Below are 24497 nucleotides of genomic sequence, written 5' to 3' on the forward strand. Positions count from 1 at the left end.
TTTAAGTTTGAAAATAACTGATCTTCCATTTAGAGAAATTTCAGATTTACCTCTTAAAATGAAAATGAGTTTTTAAAAACTATTAAATGACATGGATAGTAAATAGTAACCCAAGTAACTATTAAACCTAATTCCCTTCAGTAATGATTTTATTGGTACTATTTAAATAAGATTTTAAAGATAATCAGTCTGCTAAATATTAAGAACATTTTGTGATACAGTCCTTCTAATAGGACATTACCTAAGTATACCAAAAAGGATAATTCCTTTGTGTTCTAGCATTGTAAACTAGCCTTAGGATATAAGCCAAAGCATATAAAGAAACTTATATTAGTCAGGAAATAAAGGGTTAAGAAGTAGATTGGTTGCATATGTAATGCAAGTTATGTAGGTATGTGCTTAATGCTATTAAGTCAGTTACTGTATGTTTGACCTCCATACACTAAGCTTTTGCCTTTCAGAACAGCTGGGTCTGCTAAGAATCATTTCCCAATTCTCTTCATTGTAGATCAGATGACTCTCGCTTTATCACCCTTGGAGGCCACATGAAGGACAAAGCAGAAAGATCCACAGACAAAACTAATGTTTATATGGGGGGAGGGGGGCGCGTCATGGAGGAAGGCGGGGGATACACTTGGCCCTGATCTTCCAATGAACATAACAGAAGAGAGACCAATTGAGACTTGAAACCCTGTGTTACTCCAACCATTATTTAGTTACATCCTATCCATCTTTTACTCCTTCTATTGAACAGAGAGGCTCCTTTGGCTGCCTTGACTTTTGTAAATGTTTCACTCACTTAGTTGTGGTTTATCATTTGGACAGAATGCTACATCTGGGATTTTTCTCCCCTCCTTAACGCTCAAGGGAAAATGGCTTCTGTATGCTTCATATTTGATACATGAACATACACCCTGTTCTCTTCATTTTAAGAAGCAAGCCTAAGTTTATTGGTAATAGAGAAAACTGCATTTTTCAGACACAGCCCTTCCCTCTAAAATGAACTTGAACATAACTTAGAAGGCTTCATTTCCTAACAGGTATATTGGTGAAGTAAGAAATCTTCAGCACGTTTGCATTACTTAAATATATTACAACATCCCAATAACCCTTAGTATAGCTGAGAGAAGTACTTTGGAATTGCCTATTTCTGTGATCATAATTCATCAATGGACATTTTTTAGTATTCTGGAACCTAATCCTTCGAAGTTCAAAGTGGACTCTTCTTAAATTGGTTTCTAATGGATATAAGAGATACTTGACTTATAATTGCTGCAAGTCTCCAAAAAAGCTACAAAGTTACTCGATATGATTAAATTATGTAAATTATTATCTAAATTATCTAAAATGTATATTTAGAGGATTTACCTATAAGATACCTTGAATATGGGTACATTCTATTTTATTAATATTTATATAATATACTTGTATTTTAAAATAGTTTCTCTGCTCCATGTATTTAGAAGTAAGAACTTCCTCATCACTGATTTAAATCAACATCCTTCGTTAAACCCATGTATGCTATTACAAAAATAAAAACTAAAAAAATAGGAATATACCAGCCAGCCAAGATGCTGACATTTGGGCACAGTGATTACAGATGGTGACCATGGACAGCAATGTTCCTGCTGATTCGGCAGTGATTCAAGGCTGCTTTTCTGTGCTGACCTGCCCTTTGAGTCCTTATGCACATTTGCTTTGAGAAAGAAATACTTCCTGATTTTTGCTTTGTCTAAACCTACTTCCTTTATCAGACGTAGAAGCATATACCTTCTTGCAGGCTGTCCGTGTCTAGAACCAGATTTTCTTTATGTCTATGTGTTCAGTGTTTTAGAATATATCACCACTTAGTCAAGATACTATAATGAATGGCTTACAAAAGAAATATATTCATTAAAAACATAGGTTGATGTGAAAATAATTGTTTTATTCTTACCACAGAAACTGAAGAAAACACATCTTTTTTCCCCCTGCCCTCCCAAAAGAACAATCTTTACATAAAAAACTATAACACAGGATATATTATTTTTACCAATTGAATATGATAGCAAAGATGAGCTTCTCCCAATATAGAATGATATGTTATTAACAGAGCCAAGTTAACATGAAACATTATATGAGTCAATGCTTATAGAAGTGGTAATCTTGAACCACTCAAAAAAGATCAAAAGGATGAAATCCTGTATAAAACCATTTAGCTTGAACAGAATGATCCTGGAAGTTAAGGACTAGTGATCATGAGTAATTAAAAAAAAATCACTCAAACCACTTAAATTCAGTAAAATTCACTGTTTAATTACATTCAAGTAGATTAGCATTTTTGAATTAAGAATATGGTCTAATCTCTCTGCCTTGTTATAAAGAAATCAAATTTACACATGCAATAAGGCATGTTCAAACTTTAAGCCTATAAATTGCCTTCTCACAGTAATTAAAAAGATCATCACATTTAATCCCTGAGATATAATTTCTAAAGAATGAAATACACATTACTTGCATTCTAAAATGTAAGGAAAACTAAGTTCAAATACCAAAATAAGTGATTTCCTTTAAGAAGAAGGGCTGGGGGCGCCTGGGTGGCTCAGTGGGTTAAGCCGCTGCCTTCGGCTCAGGTCATGATCTCAGGGTCCTGGGATCGAGCTCCGCATCGGGCTCTGCTCCGCAGGGAGCCTGCTTCCTCCTCTCTCTCTGCCTGCCTCTCTGTCTACTTGTGATCTCTCTCTCTGTCAAATAAATAAATAAAATCTTTAAAAAAAAAAAAAAAAAAAGAAGAAGGGCTGGATTCTTCCAGTAAGCTCATTGGATTTTCAGATTTCTTTTTAAGACAACAAACTGTAGAGGTACATTCCCTGAGTAAACACTGGGATTAAGGGCATTTTCTCTTATTTTCCCACTTGAATAACTGAACATTAATAAAACTACAATATGTCTTGACCACTCCACAGTTAGAAAATAAAAGCCTCCACTGGGCTTGGGTCCCCATATACATTTACTTTGTATATAGACAACAATGACTTCGCCATTTTTTCCCTATAATTTTCGTGATTCTCAAAATGATAATTTCATTTATATGTAGCAAAAAAGTTAAAAAAAAAAACCTTTCAGCACTGTTAATATTTTCATGTTTGTTTGTGGAAATAAAGCTAGTTGGTTTTCTTCTGATTTCTTCCATTTTTGGAATCCCACATGATTATAATGTTAAAATATACCAAGAAGAACAGGAAGTTCAAGCAGGATAAAAAACAAACCAATACAGAAAATAAGTCCGGTAATTTCTGAGGAGGTTCCAGTGTGACAGTTATCAATGTCAGAAGTACCATAGTGATGACTGAGATAAGAAACTATAAGGAGGGAAAAAAACATTATTGAGTAATATAAAAGATTTTAAATGCACCGGTAACATTTACTTATAGCTGTAAGTAAGCAGAACTGAAGGTGAGGGGTAGGGGTCCAATCTCTTCTACTGGTGGATCTCAACCTAGGCCACATGTTAGAACCATCTGGGGGATAGGTATAAAAACCTCAATGCCAGACCACACTTCAGACCAATTAAATCAGAGGTTCTGTGGTAGGTCCTAGGATTTAAAAGCTTACCAAGTGATTCCCATGTATAGCCAAAGCCTCAGGATACCTTTCATACTTAATACCACCCAAGGACTAACGAAAGTTATCTGGAACAGACAATATTTCTAGTCAGGGTTAAATTCAGGGTATGCTCCAGGACCTTGAGTTCCTATAGGATATACAGTTCTAAGGTAATCTAAGAACCTGTCTATAAAAAAGCCTTCCATGGCAAATAGAAAATTATATTTCATATTCATGGAACACTTTTGATGAGCTAATGCTGCAGTGGAGGAGGGTGGAGCATATGAAAGAAAATGTAATCTTGCCTCAAAGAGTTTTCAGTTTAATTAGGGAAATGGAGGAACTAATTAAATAAAATCACAAGGTCATATTTTATTAAATGCTAAAATGAGTAGTAAAGATACTTCATTGATTGTAATTGTGTAGCAGTCAGTTTTCTTTAGACTAGTGTACTGTACAACAGAACTTTCTGTAATGATGGGAAAGTTCTATACCTGTGTACATCAAGAGAGTAACTGCTAATCACACATGGTAGTCACTGAGCAGGCAAAATATGCTTATCGTGACTGAGCTGAATTTTTTATTTTATTTAATTTTACTAAGTTTAAATTTTTAATGTGTCTAGTGGCTACGTATTGGTCAGGTTTTTTTTAAAGATTATTTATTATCTGAGCGAGAGAGAGTGCATACAAAGAGGGGAGAGGGAGGGGGAGAGGAAAAGAGGAAAGAGAACCTCAAGCAGACTCCCTGCTGAGCACAGAGCCCCAAGCAGGGCTCGATCCTAGGACCCTGAGATCATTACCTGAGCCGAAATCAAGAATCATACCTAATCAACAGAGGCACCCAGGTACTCCTATCATATTGGACGGTTTAGCTCTAGACTGTGAGCTCCTTTAAGACAAGGACCAGACAGATCTTATTCATTTTATCTTGGCATAGCACATAAGTACACAGAAGCTGCTTAAGTAAATGGAGAAAGCAAGCAGTGAGAAATCATAGTGACTTTCATGAAGGAGACAGGACATAAATGGAACCCTTAAAAAATGTTTTAATGTCTATATTATAACAGGATTTAAAGATCCGAATAGAGTAATGTAATACTTAGTCCAGATGGAAGTCTGGGAAGGACAGTAACCAAAAAGGCTCACAAATAGGTATAAACGGTATAAATATCCTCCAAAGGGAAAATCCCTGTCAACCTTAATGAAAAGTGAAAACTTCTGAAGTGAAATCATCAAATTTATTTATTTATTTATTTATTTTTAAGATTTTATTTATTTGACAGGCAAGCAGTCAGAGAAGAGGAAGCAGGCTCCCCTGCTGAGCAGAGAGCCGAGGCTTTAACCCACTGAGCCACCCAGGCTCCCCATGAAGTGAAATCATCAAATTTAAAGTTTCAAACTTAAGGGACATCTTCATGGCTCAGTCAATTAAGGATCCAACTCTTGGTTTTGGTTCAGGTCATGATCTCAGGGTTGTGAGATGGAGCCTCGCATGAGGCTCTCCACTTAGCCCAGAGTTTGCTTGAGATTCTTTACCCCTCATTCTCCCCCACTCTGCTCCTCCCCCTCCCCACCTTAAATAAAGAAAATCTTAAAAAAAATAAAGTTTCAAACAAGAAATATGGGACTGGTTGAAATGTCATGACACCATGATCCTGAATCAACATTAAGGGGCAATGTTGAAATTCCTCCTGCTTTATTACTTTTTATTTGAAATATTTTATTTATTCATTTGAGAGAGGGAGAGCACGAGCAGGGTGAGGGGCAGAAAGAGAAGCAGACTCCCTGTTTATCAGGGAGACCAATGTGGGGCTTGACCCCAGGACCCCAGGATCATGACCTGAGCCAAAGGCAGACACTTAACCAACTGAGCCACCCAGGCACCCTAAAATTCCTCCTGCTTTAAACAAACTCCAGCTATTACCCCATTTGTCTACTTCTGTTTACAGCAAAGTTTCCCAGAGGAGTTTATTTAACTTACTATATCCAGTTTCCTTCCCATTCTTTACTGAATCCATACCAATTAAGATTTTTACCTGAGCTGCTCCAATGAAACTGCTCTGGCCAAAGATCCATAATGATCTCCACTGTACTAAATCCAATGGTTATTTCTTACTGCCTTATTTGATTTCTCAACAGCTTCTGAAGTAGCATATCCCTCTCATCTCCTTGAAACACTTCCTTCACTTGACTTCCATAACATCAGACTTCTGGGTTCTTCCCATCTCAATAGTTAATCCTTCTCAGACAACTTTGCTGGTTACTTCTCATGTCCCCTACCTCTGTGCATTGTAATATCCAAGGCTCAGTACTTAGTCATCTAATATACTCACACCTTTGGTGAGCTCATCTGTGACATGACTATCATCTCAATGCCAAAGACTCAAATTTTGCTCTCTCCAGCCTGGACCTCTCTCCCCTAAACTCCAGACTCATTCAAATGGATATGTAATAAGCACCTAAAACTACAAGTACATACTACCCTTAATAAGATTAACAGCTGGGCACCTGGGTGGCTCAGTGGGTTAAAGCCTCTGCCTTCAGCTCAGGTCATGATCTCAGGGTCCTGGGATCAAGCCCCGCATCGGGCTCTCAGCTCAGCAAGGAGCCTGCTTCCTCCTCTCTCTCTCTCTGCCTGACTCTCTGCCTACTTGTGATCTCTGTCTGTCAAATAAATAAATAAAATCTTTAAAAAAAGATAAGATTAACAGCTGACCTCTCATCAGAAAACACTTGAGGCCACAAGGCAGTGGGATGAATGACATTCAAATTGCTGAAAGAAAAAGATAAGAATTCCTTTTCTAGCAAAAATACCCTTCAGGGTGCCTGGGTGGCTCAGTTGGCTTAGCAACTCAGGTCATGATCCCAGAGTTTTGGGACTGAGTCCCACATCAGGCTCCCTGCTTGGCGGGGATCCTGCTTCTCCCTCTGACGCTCTACTAAATGAGCCACCCAGGTGTCCTGACTACATTTTCTACGATTCCATGTTACAGTCTGAATTATGTCCCCACAAAATTCATATATTGTAGCCCTACCCCCCAATGTGAATGCATTTGGACACAGAAACTTTCGGAAGGTTAAATTAAATGTTAAGTTGAGGTTGTAAGGGTGGGGTCCTAATTTGATAGGACTAGTGATCTTATAAGGAGAAGAGGCACCACAGAACTCTCTACACGCCCACACAAAGAAGAGGCCATATGAGACCACAGCAAAGTTGCCTATAACCCAGAATTAGAGGCCTCACCAGAAACTGTGATGAAGCACCTTGCTTTTGGATTTCTAGACTCCAGAACTATAAGAAAGTACATTTCTGTTACTTAAGCCACTCAGTCTGTGGTATTTTGCTATGGCAAAGCAAACTAATACATTCCATTCATATGAAATGTCCAGATCGGTAAATACATAGGTATAGAAAGTATATTACTGTCTAAGGCTAGAGTTTAGGGTGGAATGGGAAATGGCTGCTAATGGGAAGAGGGTTCCTTTTTGGGGTGATGGAAGTAATCTAAAATTAGATTGTGGTCATGACTGTACAACTCTATGTACATACTTAAAAGCACCAAATTGCACACTTTAAATGGGTGGATTTTATGGGTGAATTTATGTGTATTAGACCTCAAAAAAGCTATAAAAGAGAAAGATGCTTTTTTTTTTTTTTTTAACAGTGGCATGCTAAGTACCATTCCTTAAAAAATAAACAACTCATGGCCAGCTACTGATTTAAGCTCAGGTCATGATCTCAAGGTTGTGAGACTGAGCCCCATGTTGGACTCCTCACTGAGCATGGCGCCAGCCTAAGATTCTCTCTCTCCCTCTTTCTCTGCCCCTCTGCCCACAGCACTCTCTCTAAACAAACAAAAAACAAACTGAACAACTTACCAAATATTGTATAATTCTGGGAAGAAATGTAAAACATGGAAGGTATTTCCTAACAGAAATGGAAAAGGATTTCAATTGCAGTTCTTCTTCAGAAGTCTTTTCAAATATTGAAAAAGAAATTGCACAAGCTATAAAAAATGCCATCGTTGTCACAACTGAGGGGATTAGGAGTTCATCCTTCAATAGAAGAGGTAGCATACTGTAAGGGAAAACAGAAAAAACATCAAAAGAGAATTGCTAATTCAAAACATAATCACTTTGTAAAAAATTTTTAAATGAGTTTATGAGAACTATACTGAAAAAATATAAATATTGGTTTGACTCACCTAAATGTTGACACAAGTAAAAACCAAGTAGACATAAAAGGAATTTCACTTAAAACTAAGCAGACTGGTCTAAAATGATAAAGAAAAAATATTTTAATCTTAGGAAACAGAATTTCAATTCTTGTGAAAAATATAAACACATTATATCTATCTGATCTTTGGCATAGTGAAACAAACAAATAAAAAACAGCCAGTAAGGTCTCTATAGATCACTGGTTCATTTTTTTGGTATCAGTCCAAACTCAGTTGAGTCTAAACACAAACAAGGTATCAACTCCTCCAAATAACTGAAAAACTGCTTCTTCCAATATTCCATTAATGTAACTTTTTTTTTCCTTGTCATACAAACAGCAGCTTATAGAAAGGATCAGATAAACAAATTCAAACATTCAGAGAAAGAGAGCTTTTCCATGTTGCGTCCTACTTGAGAAATAAATTCATTCCCAGTAGAGTGGTTCTTTTTTTATGACCCTTCATGTTACATATTACTAATCTAAGTTAAAAACTTAAGTTATAACCGACAGGATCGTCCTCTGCCATGGAAGTGAGAACAATGGAGAAAGAAGAATTATAAGAGGAAACAAGTTGATTATGGTAGAAGATAAGAGGAAAAAACAAGTAGGAAGCAGTCAAATGAAAAGAGCAATAATATAGGAAGAAGAGACATAATACCAATAAATGGAACTACAGGCTTTATGACAGAGTTTAGGGTCATAGGTCCCAATTCTGTGACCTCCTTACTTGCACTTACTTCTGGATTCTACTGTGGCAATGCTCGAGAAGAAGGGGACCTGAATCCTAGTCCCATCTCTGCCACTTACTGGATGACCCTGAACAAATGATTAATTTAACCATCTTTCTTAGGTGTAAATGGAAGTAGGAGTAATACCTTGTATTGTTACATAATTGAAAGAACTCTTTTACAAGTATTATCTAACTTTTTAATAAAATAACTTTTTACTAATGATGGCAGTTGTTGAATACTTGTTGCTACTATTGTTATCATTATTATTTTGGGTCTCCTTATTTTACTTTTTTTTTTTTAATTTTTTTTTAAGATTTTTTATTTATTTATTTGACAGAGAGATCACAAGTAGATAGGCAGGCAGAGAGAGAGGGAAACAGGCCCCTGCTGAGCAGAGAGCCCGATGCGGGACTCGATCCCAGGACCCTGAGATCATAACCTGAGCTGAAGGCAGCGGCTTAACCCACTGAGCCACCCAGGCGCCCCTCCTTATTTTACTTTTTAAAGATGTATTTATTTATCTGACAGAGACACAGTGAGAGAAGGAAAACAAGCAGGGGGAGTGGGAGAGGGAGAAGTAGGCCTCCTGCCAAGCAGGGAGACTGATGCAGGGCTCGATCCCAGGACCCTGGGATCATGACCCAAGCTGAAGGCAGATGCATGATGACTGAGCCAGCCAGGTACCCCTTCGGTCTCCTTATTTTTTTAAAAGGTTTGAGCATTCTCCTCCTTTCTTAGAAGGATGACTTTCCCCCATATCAACCAGCATATGAAATATAAGGCCTGAGATTATAAACTGATTGAAAACTACCACACTAAAAGAAAATACTAGAGGACTTTCAATTTCACACTTGATGCTTTTTAAATCAGAAAGTATTCGTTTAAAACATGTGCATAGTAGCTGCTCAATAAATATTATCTCTTTCTGGGTCTTAACTCTCCCATTTATTCATTCAGTATTCATTTTTTTTTAAGATTTTATTTATTTATTTGAGAGAGAGTATGTGAGAAAGCATGAGAGAGGAGAAGGTCAGAGGGAGAAGCAGACTCCCCACGGAGCCAGGAGCCTGATTTGGGACTCAATCCCGGGATTCCAGAATCACAACCTGAGCCGAAGGCAGTCACCCGACCAACTGAGCCACCCAGGTACCCCCATTCAATATTCATTTACCAGATACAAGCATTTACTGAAAACTTATGTACAACTGCTCTGAAAGGAATACAAAGAGAAATATAACTCAGCCCTTGACCTCAAGGTACTTAGTATTTATATTTAAGCAGCAAAATCCCCTGCATCCTAACCTCTTCTCTGAATCTTTTCCTTCACCACCTTGTTGAAAACAAACCCTGGCTCCCTTCGCCTGAGGAAAATGCTGCCCCTCAGCGCTCTCAACCTCACCTGTTTTGTTGTAGTTTCCAAAGCCTTCAAACAACTTGACCCAGAGCCAGATAACTTTTTTGGTCTCTACCACTTCTTCCACATCAGTTCTCCCCCTCTGCATCCTAACAATCTCCATGTTCTCAGGCTTTATCCCTGTTAGTCCTCATCTTTGTCATCATCCAACCACAAGAGTCACTTCCCTCATTAGTCATTTCAACTCCTTACTCTCTACAAACCTATTCATCTTCATTCCTGGCAATTTTTACATAGATGATTTTCTAATACCCTGACATCTCATTTGCTGGAACTCCTCTCTTCAAGTGATCTCATCTTTATTATCCTCACTAGACAAAACCACAAACCTGGGAAGACCTAACTCTCCTCCTATACTTATTCCAAAAATACTGAGCAACTGCTCTTGAGGAAAACATTTACCCACACGAACTGTTTCACTTTAAAGAATTATTTATTTTGAGAAAGAGAGAGCAGAGAGGACAGGCAGAGAGAAAGAGAGAGAATCTCAAGCAGATTGCCAGCTCAATCCAGAGGAGCCCGAGGCAAGGCTCATCTCACAACCCTGCAATCAAGACCTGAGCCAAAACAGAGTCAGATGCTTAACCGACTGAGCCATCTAGGTGCCTATTTTCACTTTAGATATGTGATCATGATATTCAAGTGTCTAACAGCTACTATGTATTTCTCTAGTCTGTTCACATGTGTCTCTTAAAAAAAAAAATAATCCACACCTTCTCATAATCTCATAATCCCAGCAGCTCCAACCTGCTCTTGCCTAATGACCTTGCCTTCCACTTCATTAAAAAAATTGAAATAAAAGAACTTTTACAGATCCCACCATCACATCACATCTCTTCTCAGCATCAGTACCAATATACCCTGTTGCCTCTTTTTATTAAAATGAACTATGCCTGCATCTGTCCAAAGCCAGTCCTTCCATTTATGCTCTGGGTCCGATCCCATCTCCCTTTCCAAGGGGTATCGCTTCAACAACCCTTAACTCCCTCCTGTAATCAGTGTTCCCTCTCTACCGACCACTCCCACACCATTATTTCTCCTATCCTAGCACCTTAAGCAACAAGCCTCACTTTAATTTCTCTACCAATTATTGCTTTTTTTTCTTCCCTTCTCAGCAAAACTTACCTAAAGAACTGTTTACCTGTCTCACACCATATAAATTAACTCAAAAGGAATCAAAGACTTAAATATAAGAGCTAAATCCATAAACTTCTTAGAAATAACACGAGAGTAAGTCTTTATTACCTGGGATTTGGCAATAGTTTGTTGGACATGACACCTAAAGCCCAAGCAACAAAAAGAAATAATAGATAACTTGAGCTTCATCAAAATTAAAAACTTGACAGTTTTTAAAACCTTAAAAAATGCTCAACGTTATTAGGGAAATGCAAATCAGAACCACAATGAAATACCGTTTCGTACCCCATAGAATGGGGTGGGGGTGGGGGGAAGGAAAACAACAAATGCTAGCAAGGATGCAGAAAACCTGGAAACAGGGGCGCCTGGGTGGCTCAGTGGGTTGGGCCACTGCCTTCGGCTCGTGTCGTGGTCTCGGGGTCCTGGGATCGAGTCCCGCGTCGGGCTCTCTGCTCGGCGGCGAGCCTGCTTCCCTCTCTCTCTCTCTGCCTGCCTCTCTGTCTACTTGTGATCTCTCTCTGTCAAATAAATAAATGAAATCTTAAAAAAAAAAAAAAAGGAAAGAAAACCTGGAAACATCATATATTACATTACTGGTGGGAATGCAAAATGGTCTAACTGCTGTGGAAAACAGTTTGATGGTTCCTCAATCAGTTCAATACAGAATTACTATATGACCTGGAAATCCCACTCCTGGATGTAGACTCAGGAGTACTGAAAACAGGGGTGACTGGATGGCTCAGCCAGTTGGGTGTCTGTCTGCCTTTGGCTCAGGTCATGATCCCAGGATCCTGGGATCTAGCCCCACTTTGGGCTCCTTGCTCAGCAGAGAGCCTGCTTCTCCCTCTCCCTCAGCCTGCTGCTCTGCCTGCTTGTGTTCTCTCAAATAAATAAATAAAATCATTAAAAAAAAAAAAAAAGAGGTATCGAAAACAAATACTCAAACAAAAACTTATGCAGGGATGTTCATACTGGCACTATTTACAATAACCAAAAGGTAGAAACCCAAATGTCAATCAAATGATGCATGGATGAACAAAATGTATAGCCATACAATGCAATTATTTTTCAGGCATAAAAATGAAGTATTGGGGCGCCTGGGTGGCTCAGTGGGTTAAGCCTCTGCCTTTGACTCAGGTCATGATATCAGGGTCCTGGGATTGAGCCCCACATCAGGCTCCCTGCTCGGGGGGAGCTGCTTCCCACCCCCCCCCCACCTACCTCTCTGCCTACTTGTGATCTCTGTCAAATAAATAAATAATTTTTTTTAAATGAAGTACTGATACTTGCTACAACATAGATGAACTTTGAAAATATGAAAGAGGTCAGACATAAAAAGCCAAATTTTATATGATTCCAATTATATGAAGTACCCCAAATACGCAAATCCATAGAGACAAAAAGCAATTTAGTGGTTACAAGAATTGAGAGATGGGAAGAGAACGGGGATTGACTGCTTAAAGGGTACAAGGTTTCCTTCTGGGGTGATAAAAATGTTCTGGAAGTAGACAGTGGTGATGGTACACGGCATTGTGACCACTGGTATATTTTGCCACAAATAAATTTTTTTTTAAAGATTTTTTTTTTTTTTTAAATTTGAGAGAGAGAGATAGTGAGAGAGAACATGAGAGGTGAGAAGGTCAGAGGGAGAAGCAGACTCCCAGCGGAGATGGGAGCCCCATGTGGGGCTCGATCTCGGGACTCCGGGATCGTGACCTGAGCTGAAGGCAGTTGCTTAACCAACTCAGCCACCCAGGCGCCCCGCCACAAATAAATTTTAAAAAAATAATCTATAGCTATCTTCAATTTCTCTCTCATTATTTCTTAAACCCACCTTAATCAGGCTTTTCCCTGCATCATTCCATCAACATTAGCCTTGTCAAAGTCACCAATGACTTCCATTTTGCTGAGGCAAATAGTCTGTTCTCAGCCTCATCTTGAGTGATCATCTCGTGTTTTTTCCCCTCAGCTTTATTGATATAATTGACATATAACATTGTGTAAGTTTAGGATGTACACCACAATAATTTGATATAGGCATATATTACAAAATGATTATTGCAATATGTTAGTTAACACATCCATCAATTCAGTTACCTCTTGGCGTGTGTGTGCAGTGAGAACTTTTAAGATGTATTCTCTTAGCAACTTCCCAGTATATAATACCTGTTAAGTATTACTATGTACAGCCACCATACTACACATTAGATCTCCAGAACTTATTCATCTTAAAACATTCATTTTGACCACCTTCGCCCATTTTTCCTTCCTGCCCCGGCAACCACCAATCTACTTTGTTTCTATGAATCAATTTCTGAGTTTTGATGACTTAGATTCCTTATTGATGTGAGATCACACAATATTTATATTTATCTTTCTCTGTCTGACTTATTTCACTTAGCATAATGCCCTCAAGGTTCATCTGTGTTGTTGCAAATGGCAGGATTTCCTTCTTCCTTATGACTAATAGTTCAAAGTGTGTGCGAGAATGTGTGCCATGAGTATAGTATACGTTTTCTTTATCCATTCATTTGCTGATGGATATTTAGGTGGTTTCCATGTCTTGGCTACTGCAAATAATGCTACAATGAACATGGGGATGCAGACACCTCTTCAGGATCATGATTTCATTTCCTTCAAACATATACCCACCTGTGGGATGGCTGATCACATGGTAGTTCTATTTTAATTTTGGGGGGAACTTCTATAGTGTATTCCATAGTGGCTATACCAACTTATATTCCCAATAAGAGTGTACAAGGGTTCTCATTTCTCCACATCCTTACCAGTACTTGCTATCACTTGTCTTTTTAATAAGAGCCATTTGATAAGAGCCATTCTGACTGGTATAAAGTGTTATCTCATTGTGCTTCTGATTTGCATTTTCCTGATGATTAGTGATGTTGAGCACCCTTTCAAGTACATGTTGTATAGCTTCTTTGGGAAAATGTCTTATTTTAGGTCCTTTGCCCATTTTCAAATTGTTTTTTACTACTGAGTTGTATGAATTCCTTATATATTTTGGAGATTAACTCCTTATCAGGTATATGGTTTGCAAATGTTTTCTCCCATTCTATAAGTTGCCTTTTCATCTTGTTAATCATTTCTTTTGCTATATAGAAGCTTTTTAGGATGTCAGCCCACTTACTTATTTTTCCTTTTCCTCCTTGTGGTTTTGGTATCATATCCAAAAAATTGTTGCTAAGACCAATGGCAAGGAGCTTTGTTCCTACGTTTTCTTCTAGAAGTTTTATGGTTTCAGGTCTTACATTTACATCTTTAATCGATTTCAAGTTAATTTTTGTGAATGGGGTAAGATAGGTGACTCATGTCCTTAAAATACCTTCTTCACTCAGGACACCTGAGTGTCCTGAAAAACCACTCTTGTGGTTTTTCATCCTACCTTTACCCATTCCTATTTGCCTCTTCTCCTAAGACCTCTTAACACTGTGTGGTCCAGGACTCAGTCTCTGGTACTCTTCTCTGTATATACTCACTCCCTTGGTGATTTCACCCAGTCTTATGACTTTGTCCTCTTTACTGACAAACTACTAAATTTGTATCCCCAGTTCAACCCCCCTCTAGAACTGCACTCATATGTCCAACGCAGACATACATCTAAATGCTGACTCAGCATCTCTGCTTGGACGTCCAAAGACCTGTCCAACACTGAACTTGCAACCCTCTCACCAGGTCCACATCTAGCTTAATCCTGTTTCACTGTCAATCTTCCCCATTTCAGTCAATTGCTATTCTATCTTTCCAGTTGCAAGCCAAAAGCCATGGACACACATTTGATTTTCTCTTTCCATCACATGCTACATACAAATCATTAGGAAGCCTTCTGGTTCCTTTTATACATCCACAACGACCACTTCCTGCTTCTTCTACTATTATTGTTTTGGTCGCAGTCACCACCATCTCTCAACTGAATTACAGTAACAGCCTTCTAAATGGTCTCCATGTTTTCTTGCTCCGCCGTACAATCTATTCTTAACCCGCAGCCAGGATGATCCTTTGATTTTTTTAACAATTTTATTGAGGTATAATTAATATACAAAGAGGGGCATGTGGGTGGCTCAGTTGTTAAGCATCTGCCTTCCGCTCAGGTCATGATACCATGCTCCTGGGATTGAGCCCCGTACCAGACTCCCTGCTCAACGGGAAGCCTGTTCTCCCTCTCCACTCCCCCTGCTTGGATTCCCTCTCTCACTTTCTGTCAAATAAATATTTTTTAAAAATTAATATACAAAGAATTGCACATATTAATGTATATAGTTTGATAAGCAGAGTGATCTTTTTAAAACATCAAGGGGCACCTGCATGGCTCAGTTGGTTAGGCGTTTGCCATCAGCTCAGGTCATGAACCCAGGATCCTGGGATCAAACCTGCTTCTCCCTCACCCTCTGCCTGCTGCTCCCCCTCCTTGTGTGTACTCTCTCTCTGTCAAATAAATAATTTTTTTTTAATCTTAAAAAAAATAAAACATCAAGTCAGATCATGATTCCCCAACACACCTCCCAAGCCAAATTTCCTAATGTGACCTACAAGGTCCTATAAAACTTATACCTCTGTTACCTCTTTAACTTCACCTTTTATTAACCTGCACTTTGACTACTCCACTCTGGCCACATTGGTCATTCTGTTGTTCACTAAACATCCAGGCTTATTCCCATCTTAGGGCGTCACACAGGCTGTTCCACCTAGAATGTTATATCCTAAATACCCCAGCTAATTTCCTCAGCATCTCCAGTCCACTCCAGTATCTCCTCACAAGGCCTAACTTGACATCTGTATTAAAATTACAACCTGTACTTGCTTCTGTACCCTCACCTCCAACACTCCCAACTTCCTTATCCTGCTTTATTTCTTCCTCAGGGCCTTTATTACCTTCTAAAACACTATTTAATTTCTTATTTTTATTTAATTATTAGTGACTATCTTTAAGAATGAAAGCTAAGAATGTAGGGATTTTTATCTGCTTTGTTCATGGATATATACCAAGGGCACAGAACAGTACCTTGCAAACATAGGCACTCAATGAATATTTATTGAATGAAATATCTATTTAATGATAGATTAGCTAGGAACAGGCCAAGAAAAACTTTTAATGCTGACTTTAAAATATTTTATCAAAATTATATTAAGCCATGCACTATTATATATAATCTAAGTATAGCTGTAGAGTAGGAACTCCCAGAAATTCCGGGCCCAAGAGCTAATTTGAATGGTCAGATTACAGATCACTGAATGGATTGCCTTAGTTTGGGGTAGAAAATCTGGGGAAAATATATGTGTTTGAAAGCAAACCTTTCCAGAGTTCCATCCCCTCGCGCTAGCAATGTGTGGATGGTCAGCCAAGCCTCACATAATAGTGAAAGAAACTAACTCAGGTTTAGACTTTGGGGGATGAAACTAAGCTGTCCTCCTGGTCTGCAACAACGTGAGACTATTTAGTTCCAAGCAAAGAAGCTTTCCACATAGGCAGCCCAGCTTACTATAAAGCTCTGCATTGAGTTTTTAGTTCAGAGTTCCACCTAATAAACACAATTTATTGCAGAGTAAATTTGTCATTGGTTATTCTATACAGGGATCTTCCATAGGAACCTAGCAAACACAGGATAAGGGGTGGGATTGATCTACGGCAGGATTCAAGTACTCCAATGTGTTCTGGACAAATACTATTCTAATATTGGGATAATATACCCGCATTGTCACCCAATTTCTATGATAACCAGGAAGAATTTTAATGCTCTTAAAACAAAGTAGTCTCACTGGAGACTGACAATAGGGTCTAAACAAAGGTTTTTGTTTTTGTTTTAATATTTTATTTATGTATTTGACAGAGATCACAAGTAGACAGAGAGGCAGGTAGGCATAGAGAGGGGGAAGCAGGCTCCCTGCTGAGCAGAGAGCCCGATGTGGGGCTCAATCCCAGGACCTTGAGATCATGACCTAAGCTGATGGCAGAGGCTTAACCAACCACCCAGGTGCCCCTTCATTTTATTTTTAATATTTTATTTATTTATTTGACAGACAGAGATCACAAGTAGGCAGAGAGGCAGGCAGAGAGAGAGAGGAAGAAGCAGGTTCCCCACAGAGCAGAGAGCCCAAAGCAGGACTCAATCCCAGGACCCTGGGATCATGACCTGAGCAGAAGGCAGAAGCTTTAACCCACTGAGCCACCCAGGCGCCCCCTAAACAAAGGTTTTGATAAAAGAAATAGCAAGGAGTCAACATATGAAAGTCCCCGGAAAGAGGTGAATGAAGACAACAAAGCTAAATAGATATGGAAGTGAAGGAAATGAAAAAGGCAAAGACGACATACAGGCTCCAACCTGAGGAAAATCTCTGTGGTTTATTCAATTTTTTTACTAGCATATAAAAAACATATAGGAAGAAACAGAAATAATTATGCCAGTAATAATTCTATGAAACTTTTTCAGTTTAAAATATTATATTTTAAAAGAAGTAAAATTGTAAGAAATCATTCTGGGAAAATATAATTTTATGAATAATTTTATGCAACTACATAGTAACATTTGTGTGATTTTCTTTTGCACTTATGTGATTATATGTAGCCAATAAATTTATGTATATATAATAAACACATAGTAATAAATAAGTAAAACACAATATTTTTACTTACAATGATACCAAGAGAATGGACTTTTCATGTACTTGGAAAGAAAATAAAAAGAATGACAGTGCACAGCTAACCTTTAAGAAAAAGAGGGAAGAATGAGATATAACAACTTATAAACTATAATAGTTTGAATAGTTATGAATCTAAATAACAATCATCTGAAGTAAAATTTTAAAGCTTAATGTAGTTTATATCTAGAAGGAAAATATCTATACAACATTAATGCATAATATTTTATTCAAATACAGAAAAACATTGCTTGAAAAAATAGTGATTATAAAGCTATAATTAACCATCTAAAACAATTTCATTCAGACTCAATTATTAATAAACAAAACTACTAAATACTTCAGACACACAATCAGACCTTCATCCTCCCCTTGGAATCTCTGACAATTAAAAGGAACTGAAGGACAAGAAGTTCAAAAACATGGGGTGCCTGGGTGGCTCAGTGGGTTAAAGCCTCTGCCTTTGGCTCAGGTCATGATCCCAGGGTCCTGGGATTGAGCCCCGCATGAGGCTTTCTGCTCCGCAGGGAGCCTGCTTCCTCCTCTCTCTCTGCCTGCCTCTCTGCCTAGTTGCGATTTCTCTGTCAAATAAATAAAATATTAAAAAAACAAAACAAAAAGTTCAAAAACACCTCGCGAAACAAATGTGGGTATTAAGAAGGGCACATATTGCATGGAGCACTAGGTGTGGTACATGAACAATGAATTTTGGAACACTGAAAAAAAAATAAATTTAAAAAATAATAATTAAAAAATAAAAACAAATCTATTTTAGTACATTTTAAAAATGTACAATTCAATAAAATATATTAAATGTTTTATGAAGTCATCATTTGCTATTTGGGGTTTAAAATTAAAATTACTTAGGTCTATTATCAGAAGTTTATGATCTGCATACTGAATATCTATCTACACACATGCGATCCAGAGCAAATACTATCTATACCACTTTCTAATTACAATATCCACCCACTTCTCTCCATTCCCCCCTGCTCATAGTGGGAAAGGAGTGGTCTAAGCCACACTCATCTTTCTCCTGGACTAGGGCAATAACCTCCTAATTGGTAACACTCTTGCTTCCTTATAGTCCATTATGTACTCAGCCACCATATCAGATCATGTAAATCTCCCTGTTTAAAATCCTCAAAGAGCTTCCCATTAACACTGAGAATAAAATCCAAACTCCTATCTAGGTCCTGCCTTCCTCTTCCCGTCTATTTCTTACTATCTCCCTCATGTACTTCTCACCAGCCACTTCATACCTGTCCCTTTTTGTGCTGAACATGCCAAACATGTTCCTGCTTTAAGAGAAAACTTCATTTTATCAAGTCAGAGCACAGATCTTCTTAGTGAATGGTTCCTTCTGGCTAGTCATTCAGCTCAAGGCCTAAATGTCACTTCACAGAAAGGCCTTCCCCTGTTCAAGCTAAAGTACTTCCCCCTAACAAAACCCCACCAGCACTCCTTTCATATAACACTATTTTCTTCATAGCCCCATTCCTTCCAGATATTTTCTCATTAACAAATCTATTCTGTTTACTGTCCTCCTACCATTGGCATGAAAGGCCCCAATTAAGACAACAGGGATATGAGCTGTCATTCACTTACACACCAGTAGTTGGAAAAGCACCTGGCACATTAGAGGGCACTCAAAATATGCTACTTGAATAGATTAAATATGATCACCCTGCTGCTATACATATATTAGTATTCATACCATCAATTACCTCAATTATAGACTTACATTGAGAAATAATTCGATCTTTATTGAAAGGAAAACACTTTGAAATAATTATAATGGGAACTATTTTCAAAGTTCTCAGGAACATTCAGTAAGAATTCAAAACATCAACATTAATAAGAAAAATCATTAATATAAATCATTTTTAGTTTTTTAAGGATAATGGCTTATATACTAAAACAGCAAACAGAATAAAATTAGGAGATTAAGAGAAAAAAGTTTTTTCTGGCTTATAATCCTAAAAGTAATTACCTCTAACACTGCTATAGTTACTCAAACTCTGAAATTCCATTTGTTTATCTTTGAAATATACCTTTATTTAGCATGTTATTTCCTAGAAAAATAACATAATCATATGTAAGCTTGTAAATATTTCAAGTTAGGCCTATTAACAATATCAAGCATTATTATTCCTTCTATTCTAAAAGTCCTATAGAATAGTAACAGATGATGTAGAATGCTCAGAGTTCATTCTCAGGATGAAACAAGAAATTGTCAATAAAAAAGTAATAAAAAAGAAAAGAGGAACATGAAACTATTGTTTGTACTGTAGTACCCATATGCATGTAAATTAAAGCAAGGAAATATTGTTTAATATAAGGATTATGTTACTTGTTTATTTCAAATTAAAGGTTATCTTATTTATTAAATGTAAACTTAATGCCAAATAATATTTAAATAAAATCCACTCATTGAAATATTTACACACTTTTATATGCATTTTATAACAGTATTTTACTGTTATGCTCTGCTCTGGCTTGTTTTTGTTTTTGTTTTTTTAAGATTTTATTTATTTATTTGACAGAGAGAGATCACAAGCAGGCAGAGAGAGAGGAAGGGAAGCAGGCTCCCTGCTGAGCAGAGAACCTGAGGCGGGGCTGGATCCCAGGACCCTGAGATCATGACCTGAGCTGAAGGCAGAGGCTCTAACCCACTGAGCCAGCCAGGTGCCCCTGGCTTGTTTTTGAAATGCAATATAAATAAGTGCCCATCTCAAAATTGAAACCCTAATTTCTAAAATGTTGTCCCCTTATTAAGCCCATTAAGAGTTTTAATAAACTAAATTTTCTTAAATATCATTTTAGAGACCAAGGCATAAAGGAACCAAATTTTAAATACCACAGAAATACAACCAGGGAGGAATTTGTGAGCCTACTCAGAGAAACTCAAAGTTGTAGGAAATGTAACCTATTCATCTTCAAACTAACACATGTCCTCTTCCTTAAACAGAGATCTGTCCCCTATCCTCAAAAAGCTTTTTTGGCTTGGGGCGCCTGTGTGGCTCAGTGGGTTAAGCCGCTGCTTTCGGCTCAGGTCATGATCTCAGGGTCCTGGGATCGAGTCCCGCATCAGGCTCTCTGCTCAACGGAGAGCCTGCTTCCCTTCCTCTCTCTCTGCCTGCCTCTCTTGCGATTTCTCTCTGTCAAATAAATAAATAAAATTTAAAAAAAGCTTTTTTGGCTCTTCTGGCACACAAATCAAACTCCCAACTTTTTTAAGCCAGCATTCAAGGTCTTACCCAATTTGAGCCTTTTCAACTCTTATCTCCCACTATATCCTTTCCTAACCTCAACACACACACACGTACGTCACACAAATTTCACTGTATGCTATTCCCAGCATTCCCTATCCTTTCCACCACTGTATCCAAGCTCTTCCTCCTGCCTTGAATTCTCTTCTGCTACATAACCTCCTATTCCAAATCTTGCCCAGCTTTCAAAATTTGGCTCCAATTCCACTTACTCTAAAAAGCTGTCTAAAATCTGCCCCAAAGTAATATTTCCCTTTTCCACACTATCACAGCATTTATTGTGTAATTAAAAGAACTTACTAGCTTCTACTTAATAGCATAATTATTTAAACATATGTCTATTCCCACTCTGTTCTTCTCTGTATTCCCTAATACAAAGCAGAAATTAAAGAGTTGAATTAAACCAAAAGATTCTGATTATTCAGCCTAATATAAAACACAGCACCAAAGTATGTCAGACACTCAACAAATGCCCACCAAATAAATGAATACCTTATTTCCCAGTCCAGTAAACCCATTCAGAGGAAGAAAATAATTACCTGTATTTTTAAAAGATCAGTTGCAGCAGGAAGTATTTAAAGTAATGAGAAACTTACCAGAGTAAATCTGAATCCTCTGGGAGAGGGCTGAAGTGTTAATTTTATACATGCAGGAAGCAGGCTCAAAAATGTAAAACAAAAGCTAAAAAAAAAAGAATAAAAATAAAACATTTGTTTTCTTTATAGAGCTATGTAATTAAAGCAAGGAAATATTGTTTAATATAAGGATTACGTTACTTGTTTATTTCAAATTAAAGGTTTTCTTATTTATTAAATGTAAACTTAACACCAAATAATATTTAAATAAAATCCACTCATTGAAATATTTACACACTTTTATATGCAACTATATAATACAGAAAAAATATTATAATGGTTACATTACTTATAGAAAAGATACACAAAGATAGCTAACACTAGCAAACACTCAAAATAAGAAAACACTATCAGGCATAAAAAGACAATATATATTTGTAACACAAACATTCACAAAATTTACTCACAAAAGAACCTCTCACAAAAGTTAACTATTTGATTTTCAGCCCATGGTAAATCAGAGAGAACAAGTTAGAAAGGGAGTGGGTAGCTGCTAGAGCTTCTCCTAGTGATGGCCAATGAGTACAGAGGAAAAGGAACTCAATGAGCAGAGCCATGTGGAGCCATTTGGTACCATGGCAAACAGCTTTTGCAAGCCCTAAGGACAAATTGTAACACAATAACTGATTTTCTCACTGCTGGTGGCTTTGTGGTATGTCAGCTTGGCTTAGCTGAACTACGGTTCCCTGAATATGCTTCTAGATACAGTGGGCTACAAGGGATATTCTCAGAACTGGAGGACAGAGGGAGGCAGCACCATTATGTGGCATGCACACACACACACCTTCTCCCAGTTATTCCAACACTAATCTTGGAGCTGCTGAGGCGACTTTGGGCAGATGTAATGAAAGTTTCTCTTCAGTTGATTTTAACTTAATCAAAAGGGGGATTCTTGGATGGCCTGACTTAATCAATTTGAAGGCTTTTAAAAGAGAGCTTAGGTCTGCCCTAAATTGAGATTCCAAAAACAGCAACTGGGTTTGAATTGCTCTTCCTCCCCCTTAGATACTCTTTCCTAAATGCCTGTCTTGTGGACTTCCAGTTTGTTCAGTCAGATGCTCTGACAGTATATGCTAATTCCTTGTAATAAACTCACACACACACACACACACCCTCCTACTCATTCTTCTTCTCTGGTTGAACCCTGATTGATACACCACTGAAAATTACGGCTCTTCAACATAATGTTTAATCATGTTTAGTAGACTTTGTTTAAGGAGGAGGGAAATGGGTAACAATCTAGGAAGACTATCACTTCACATACTTCAAATAATAATTTTGGTATATAAAGAGATGGGTAGTGTTATATGGAAAATTCACTAATGAAGAACACCTCATTCCCTAATGACACCAGATAAATGAGATATTACCATAATACTTTTAGAGAAGAGCTTCTACAACACTATACTCAAACTTTATATCTGTTACCTGATTATTATCTGGATATGACGTGGCAAAATATCCTTGATCTTCAGAAAGATACTGAAGCTGCACCAAATATTGGCCACTTTATCCTTAAAAGAGATTTGTAAAGCTAGCATTAAATGAAATGAAAGATTCTCATTAAAAAATTACTATGGATGAATGTTATATAAGGAAATTATGAGATCTTGCTGAAGCAAACATGATTTAGTTTAATAAATAATTTCCTAAGACTCAAAAGAGAATATAAACCAAAAAATTACAGAGCTGTTAACTTTGTAGCTCTTTATACATTCTGATATAATAGAAATATTAAACTCTATCAAAGTTCAGTCCATGATTTCTAAATAAACTTTTGAGACATAAAGCTGTTGTTCACAACTGTTTTATAACTGAGTTGCTTAAACTATCCAAGGAATACACACACACACACACAAGCATTTTTCGTTTTTTGCACTGAGAGTTGACCTAAATCACAAGCCAACCATAATCCAGACATTCCCAAGAAATATTTATTATTTTTCAAAGAACAGCACACTAGCCCTAAATACTTAAGTTACTCATCTTTGGACATTTTTCTAGGAAATCTATTTTTTTTTAAAGATTTTATTTTTTTATTTATTTGACAGAGAGAGGGAGATCACAAGTAGGCAGAGAGGCAGACAGAGAGACAGGGGAAGCAGGCTCCCTGCTGAGCAGAGAGCCCGATGCGGGACTCGATCCCAGGACCCCGAGATCATGACCTGAGCTGAAGGCAGAGGATTAACCCACTGAGCCACTCAGGCGCCCCTAGGAAATCTTTTTTCCTAATTTGTAGAACACACATTTTTGGACCCATTTTATCACACACCTAAAATTATCTCAAGTATAACCTATTAGCAACTCAACAATGACAAGAGTTAATTGCTAATAAATCAAGGCATTTAAAGACATTAGCAGTTGTGGTAGGATTGCTTTCAAAATTAAATTTGTAACTACAGCTCTCTGCTTGTGAAACCCACCCTCTACACAGCTGCTTAACTCACAGCTGTGTAAGCATAACATCAAGAAAGTAACTATCACTGACAACTGCACCATCCCACTTCTCCCTGTCAATCAAAGAAAATGCTCTTCAGATTTTGAGGCTAGTAAGGGAATGGAGGTGGCCAGCAATACTATCAAACATATATGATACACATTTTTATAATTATTGTGATAAATACTATTTTTGAAATGGAAGGCAAGGCAGATAACCAAGAAGCTTAGATGGAGAATTAACTTTTCTTTATATAGGTTTTAAGGTTAGAGGAAGTATTAAGAAGAACACAGTTTTCAAAATTCACACCACAGCTCTGCCATGTACAAGCTCTGTGAATCTCTGACCTCAGTTTTCTGATCTACAAAATGATACAACAGCTACTTCAGTCAGACCTATTATGAGAATCAA

The 24497-nt window shown here is 37.6% G+C and overlaps 1 protein-coding gene across 1 annotated transcript in view; it reads right to left on the minus strand.

Annotated features, from left to right (window-relative positions):
• Positions 1 to 2775: 2775 nt before the first annotated feature.
• Positions 2776 to 24497, minus strand: part of ALG6 (ALG6 alpha-1,3-glucosyltransferase) — a 67718-nt gene continuing 45996 nt past the window's right edge. Inside the window, exons 10-15 of the mRNA XM_046014091.1 lie at positions 23078 to 23163; positions 21611 to 21695; positions 17738 to 17808; positions 7793 to 7861; positions 7467 to 7665; positions 2776 to 3341 (exon numbers count right to left, since the gene is read on the minus strand). Coding sequence (XP_045870047.1) covers positions 3144 to 3341; positions 7467 to 7665; positions 7793 to 7861; positions 17738 to 17808; positions 21611 to 21695; positions 23078 to 23163 — 708 coding nt within the window. The 3' untranslated portion in view covers positions 2776 to 3143. The remainder of the gene's footprint in view (positions 3342 to 7466; positions 7666 to 7792; positions 7862 to 17737; positions 17809 to 21610; positions 21696 to 23077; positions 23164 to 24497) is intronic.

This window comes from Meles meles, chromosome 1 (assembly GCF_922984935.1).
Source record: "Meles meles chromosome 1, mMelMel3.1 paternal haplotype, whole genome shotgun sequence".
NCBI classification, from domain to species: domain Eukaryota; kingdom Metazoa; phylum Chordata; class Mammalia; order Carnivora; family Mustelidae; genus Meles; species Meles meles.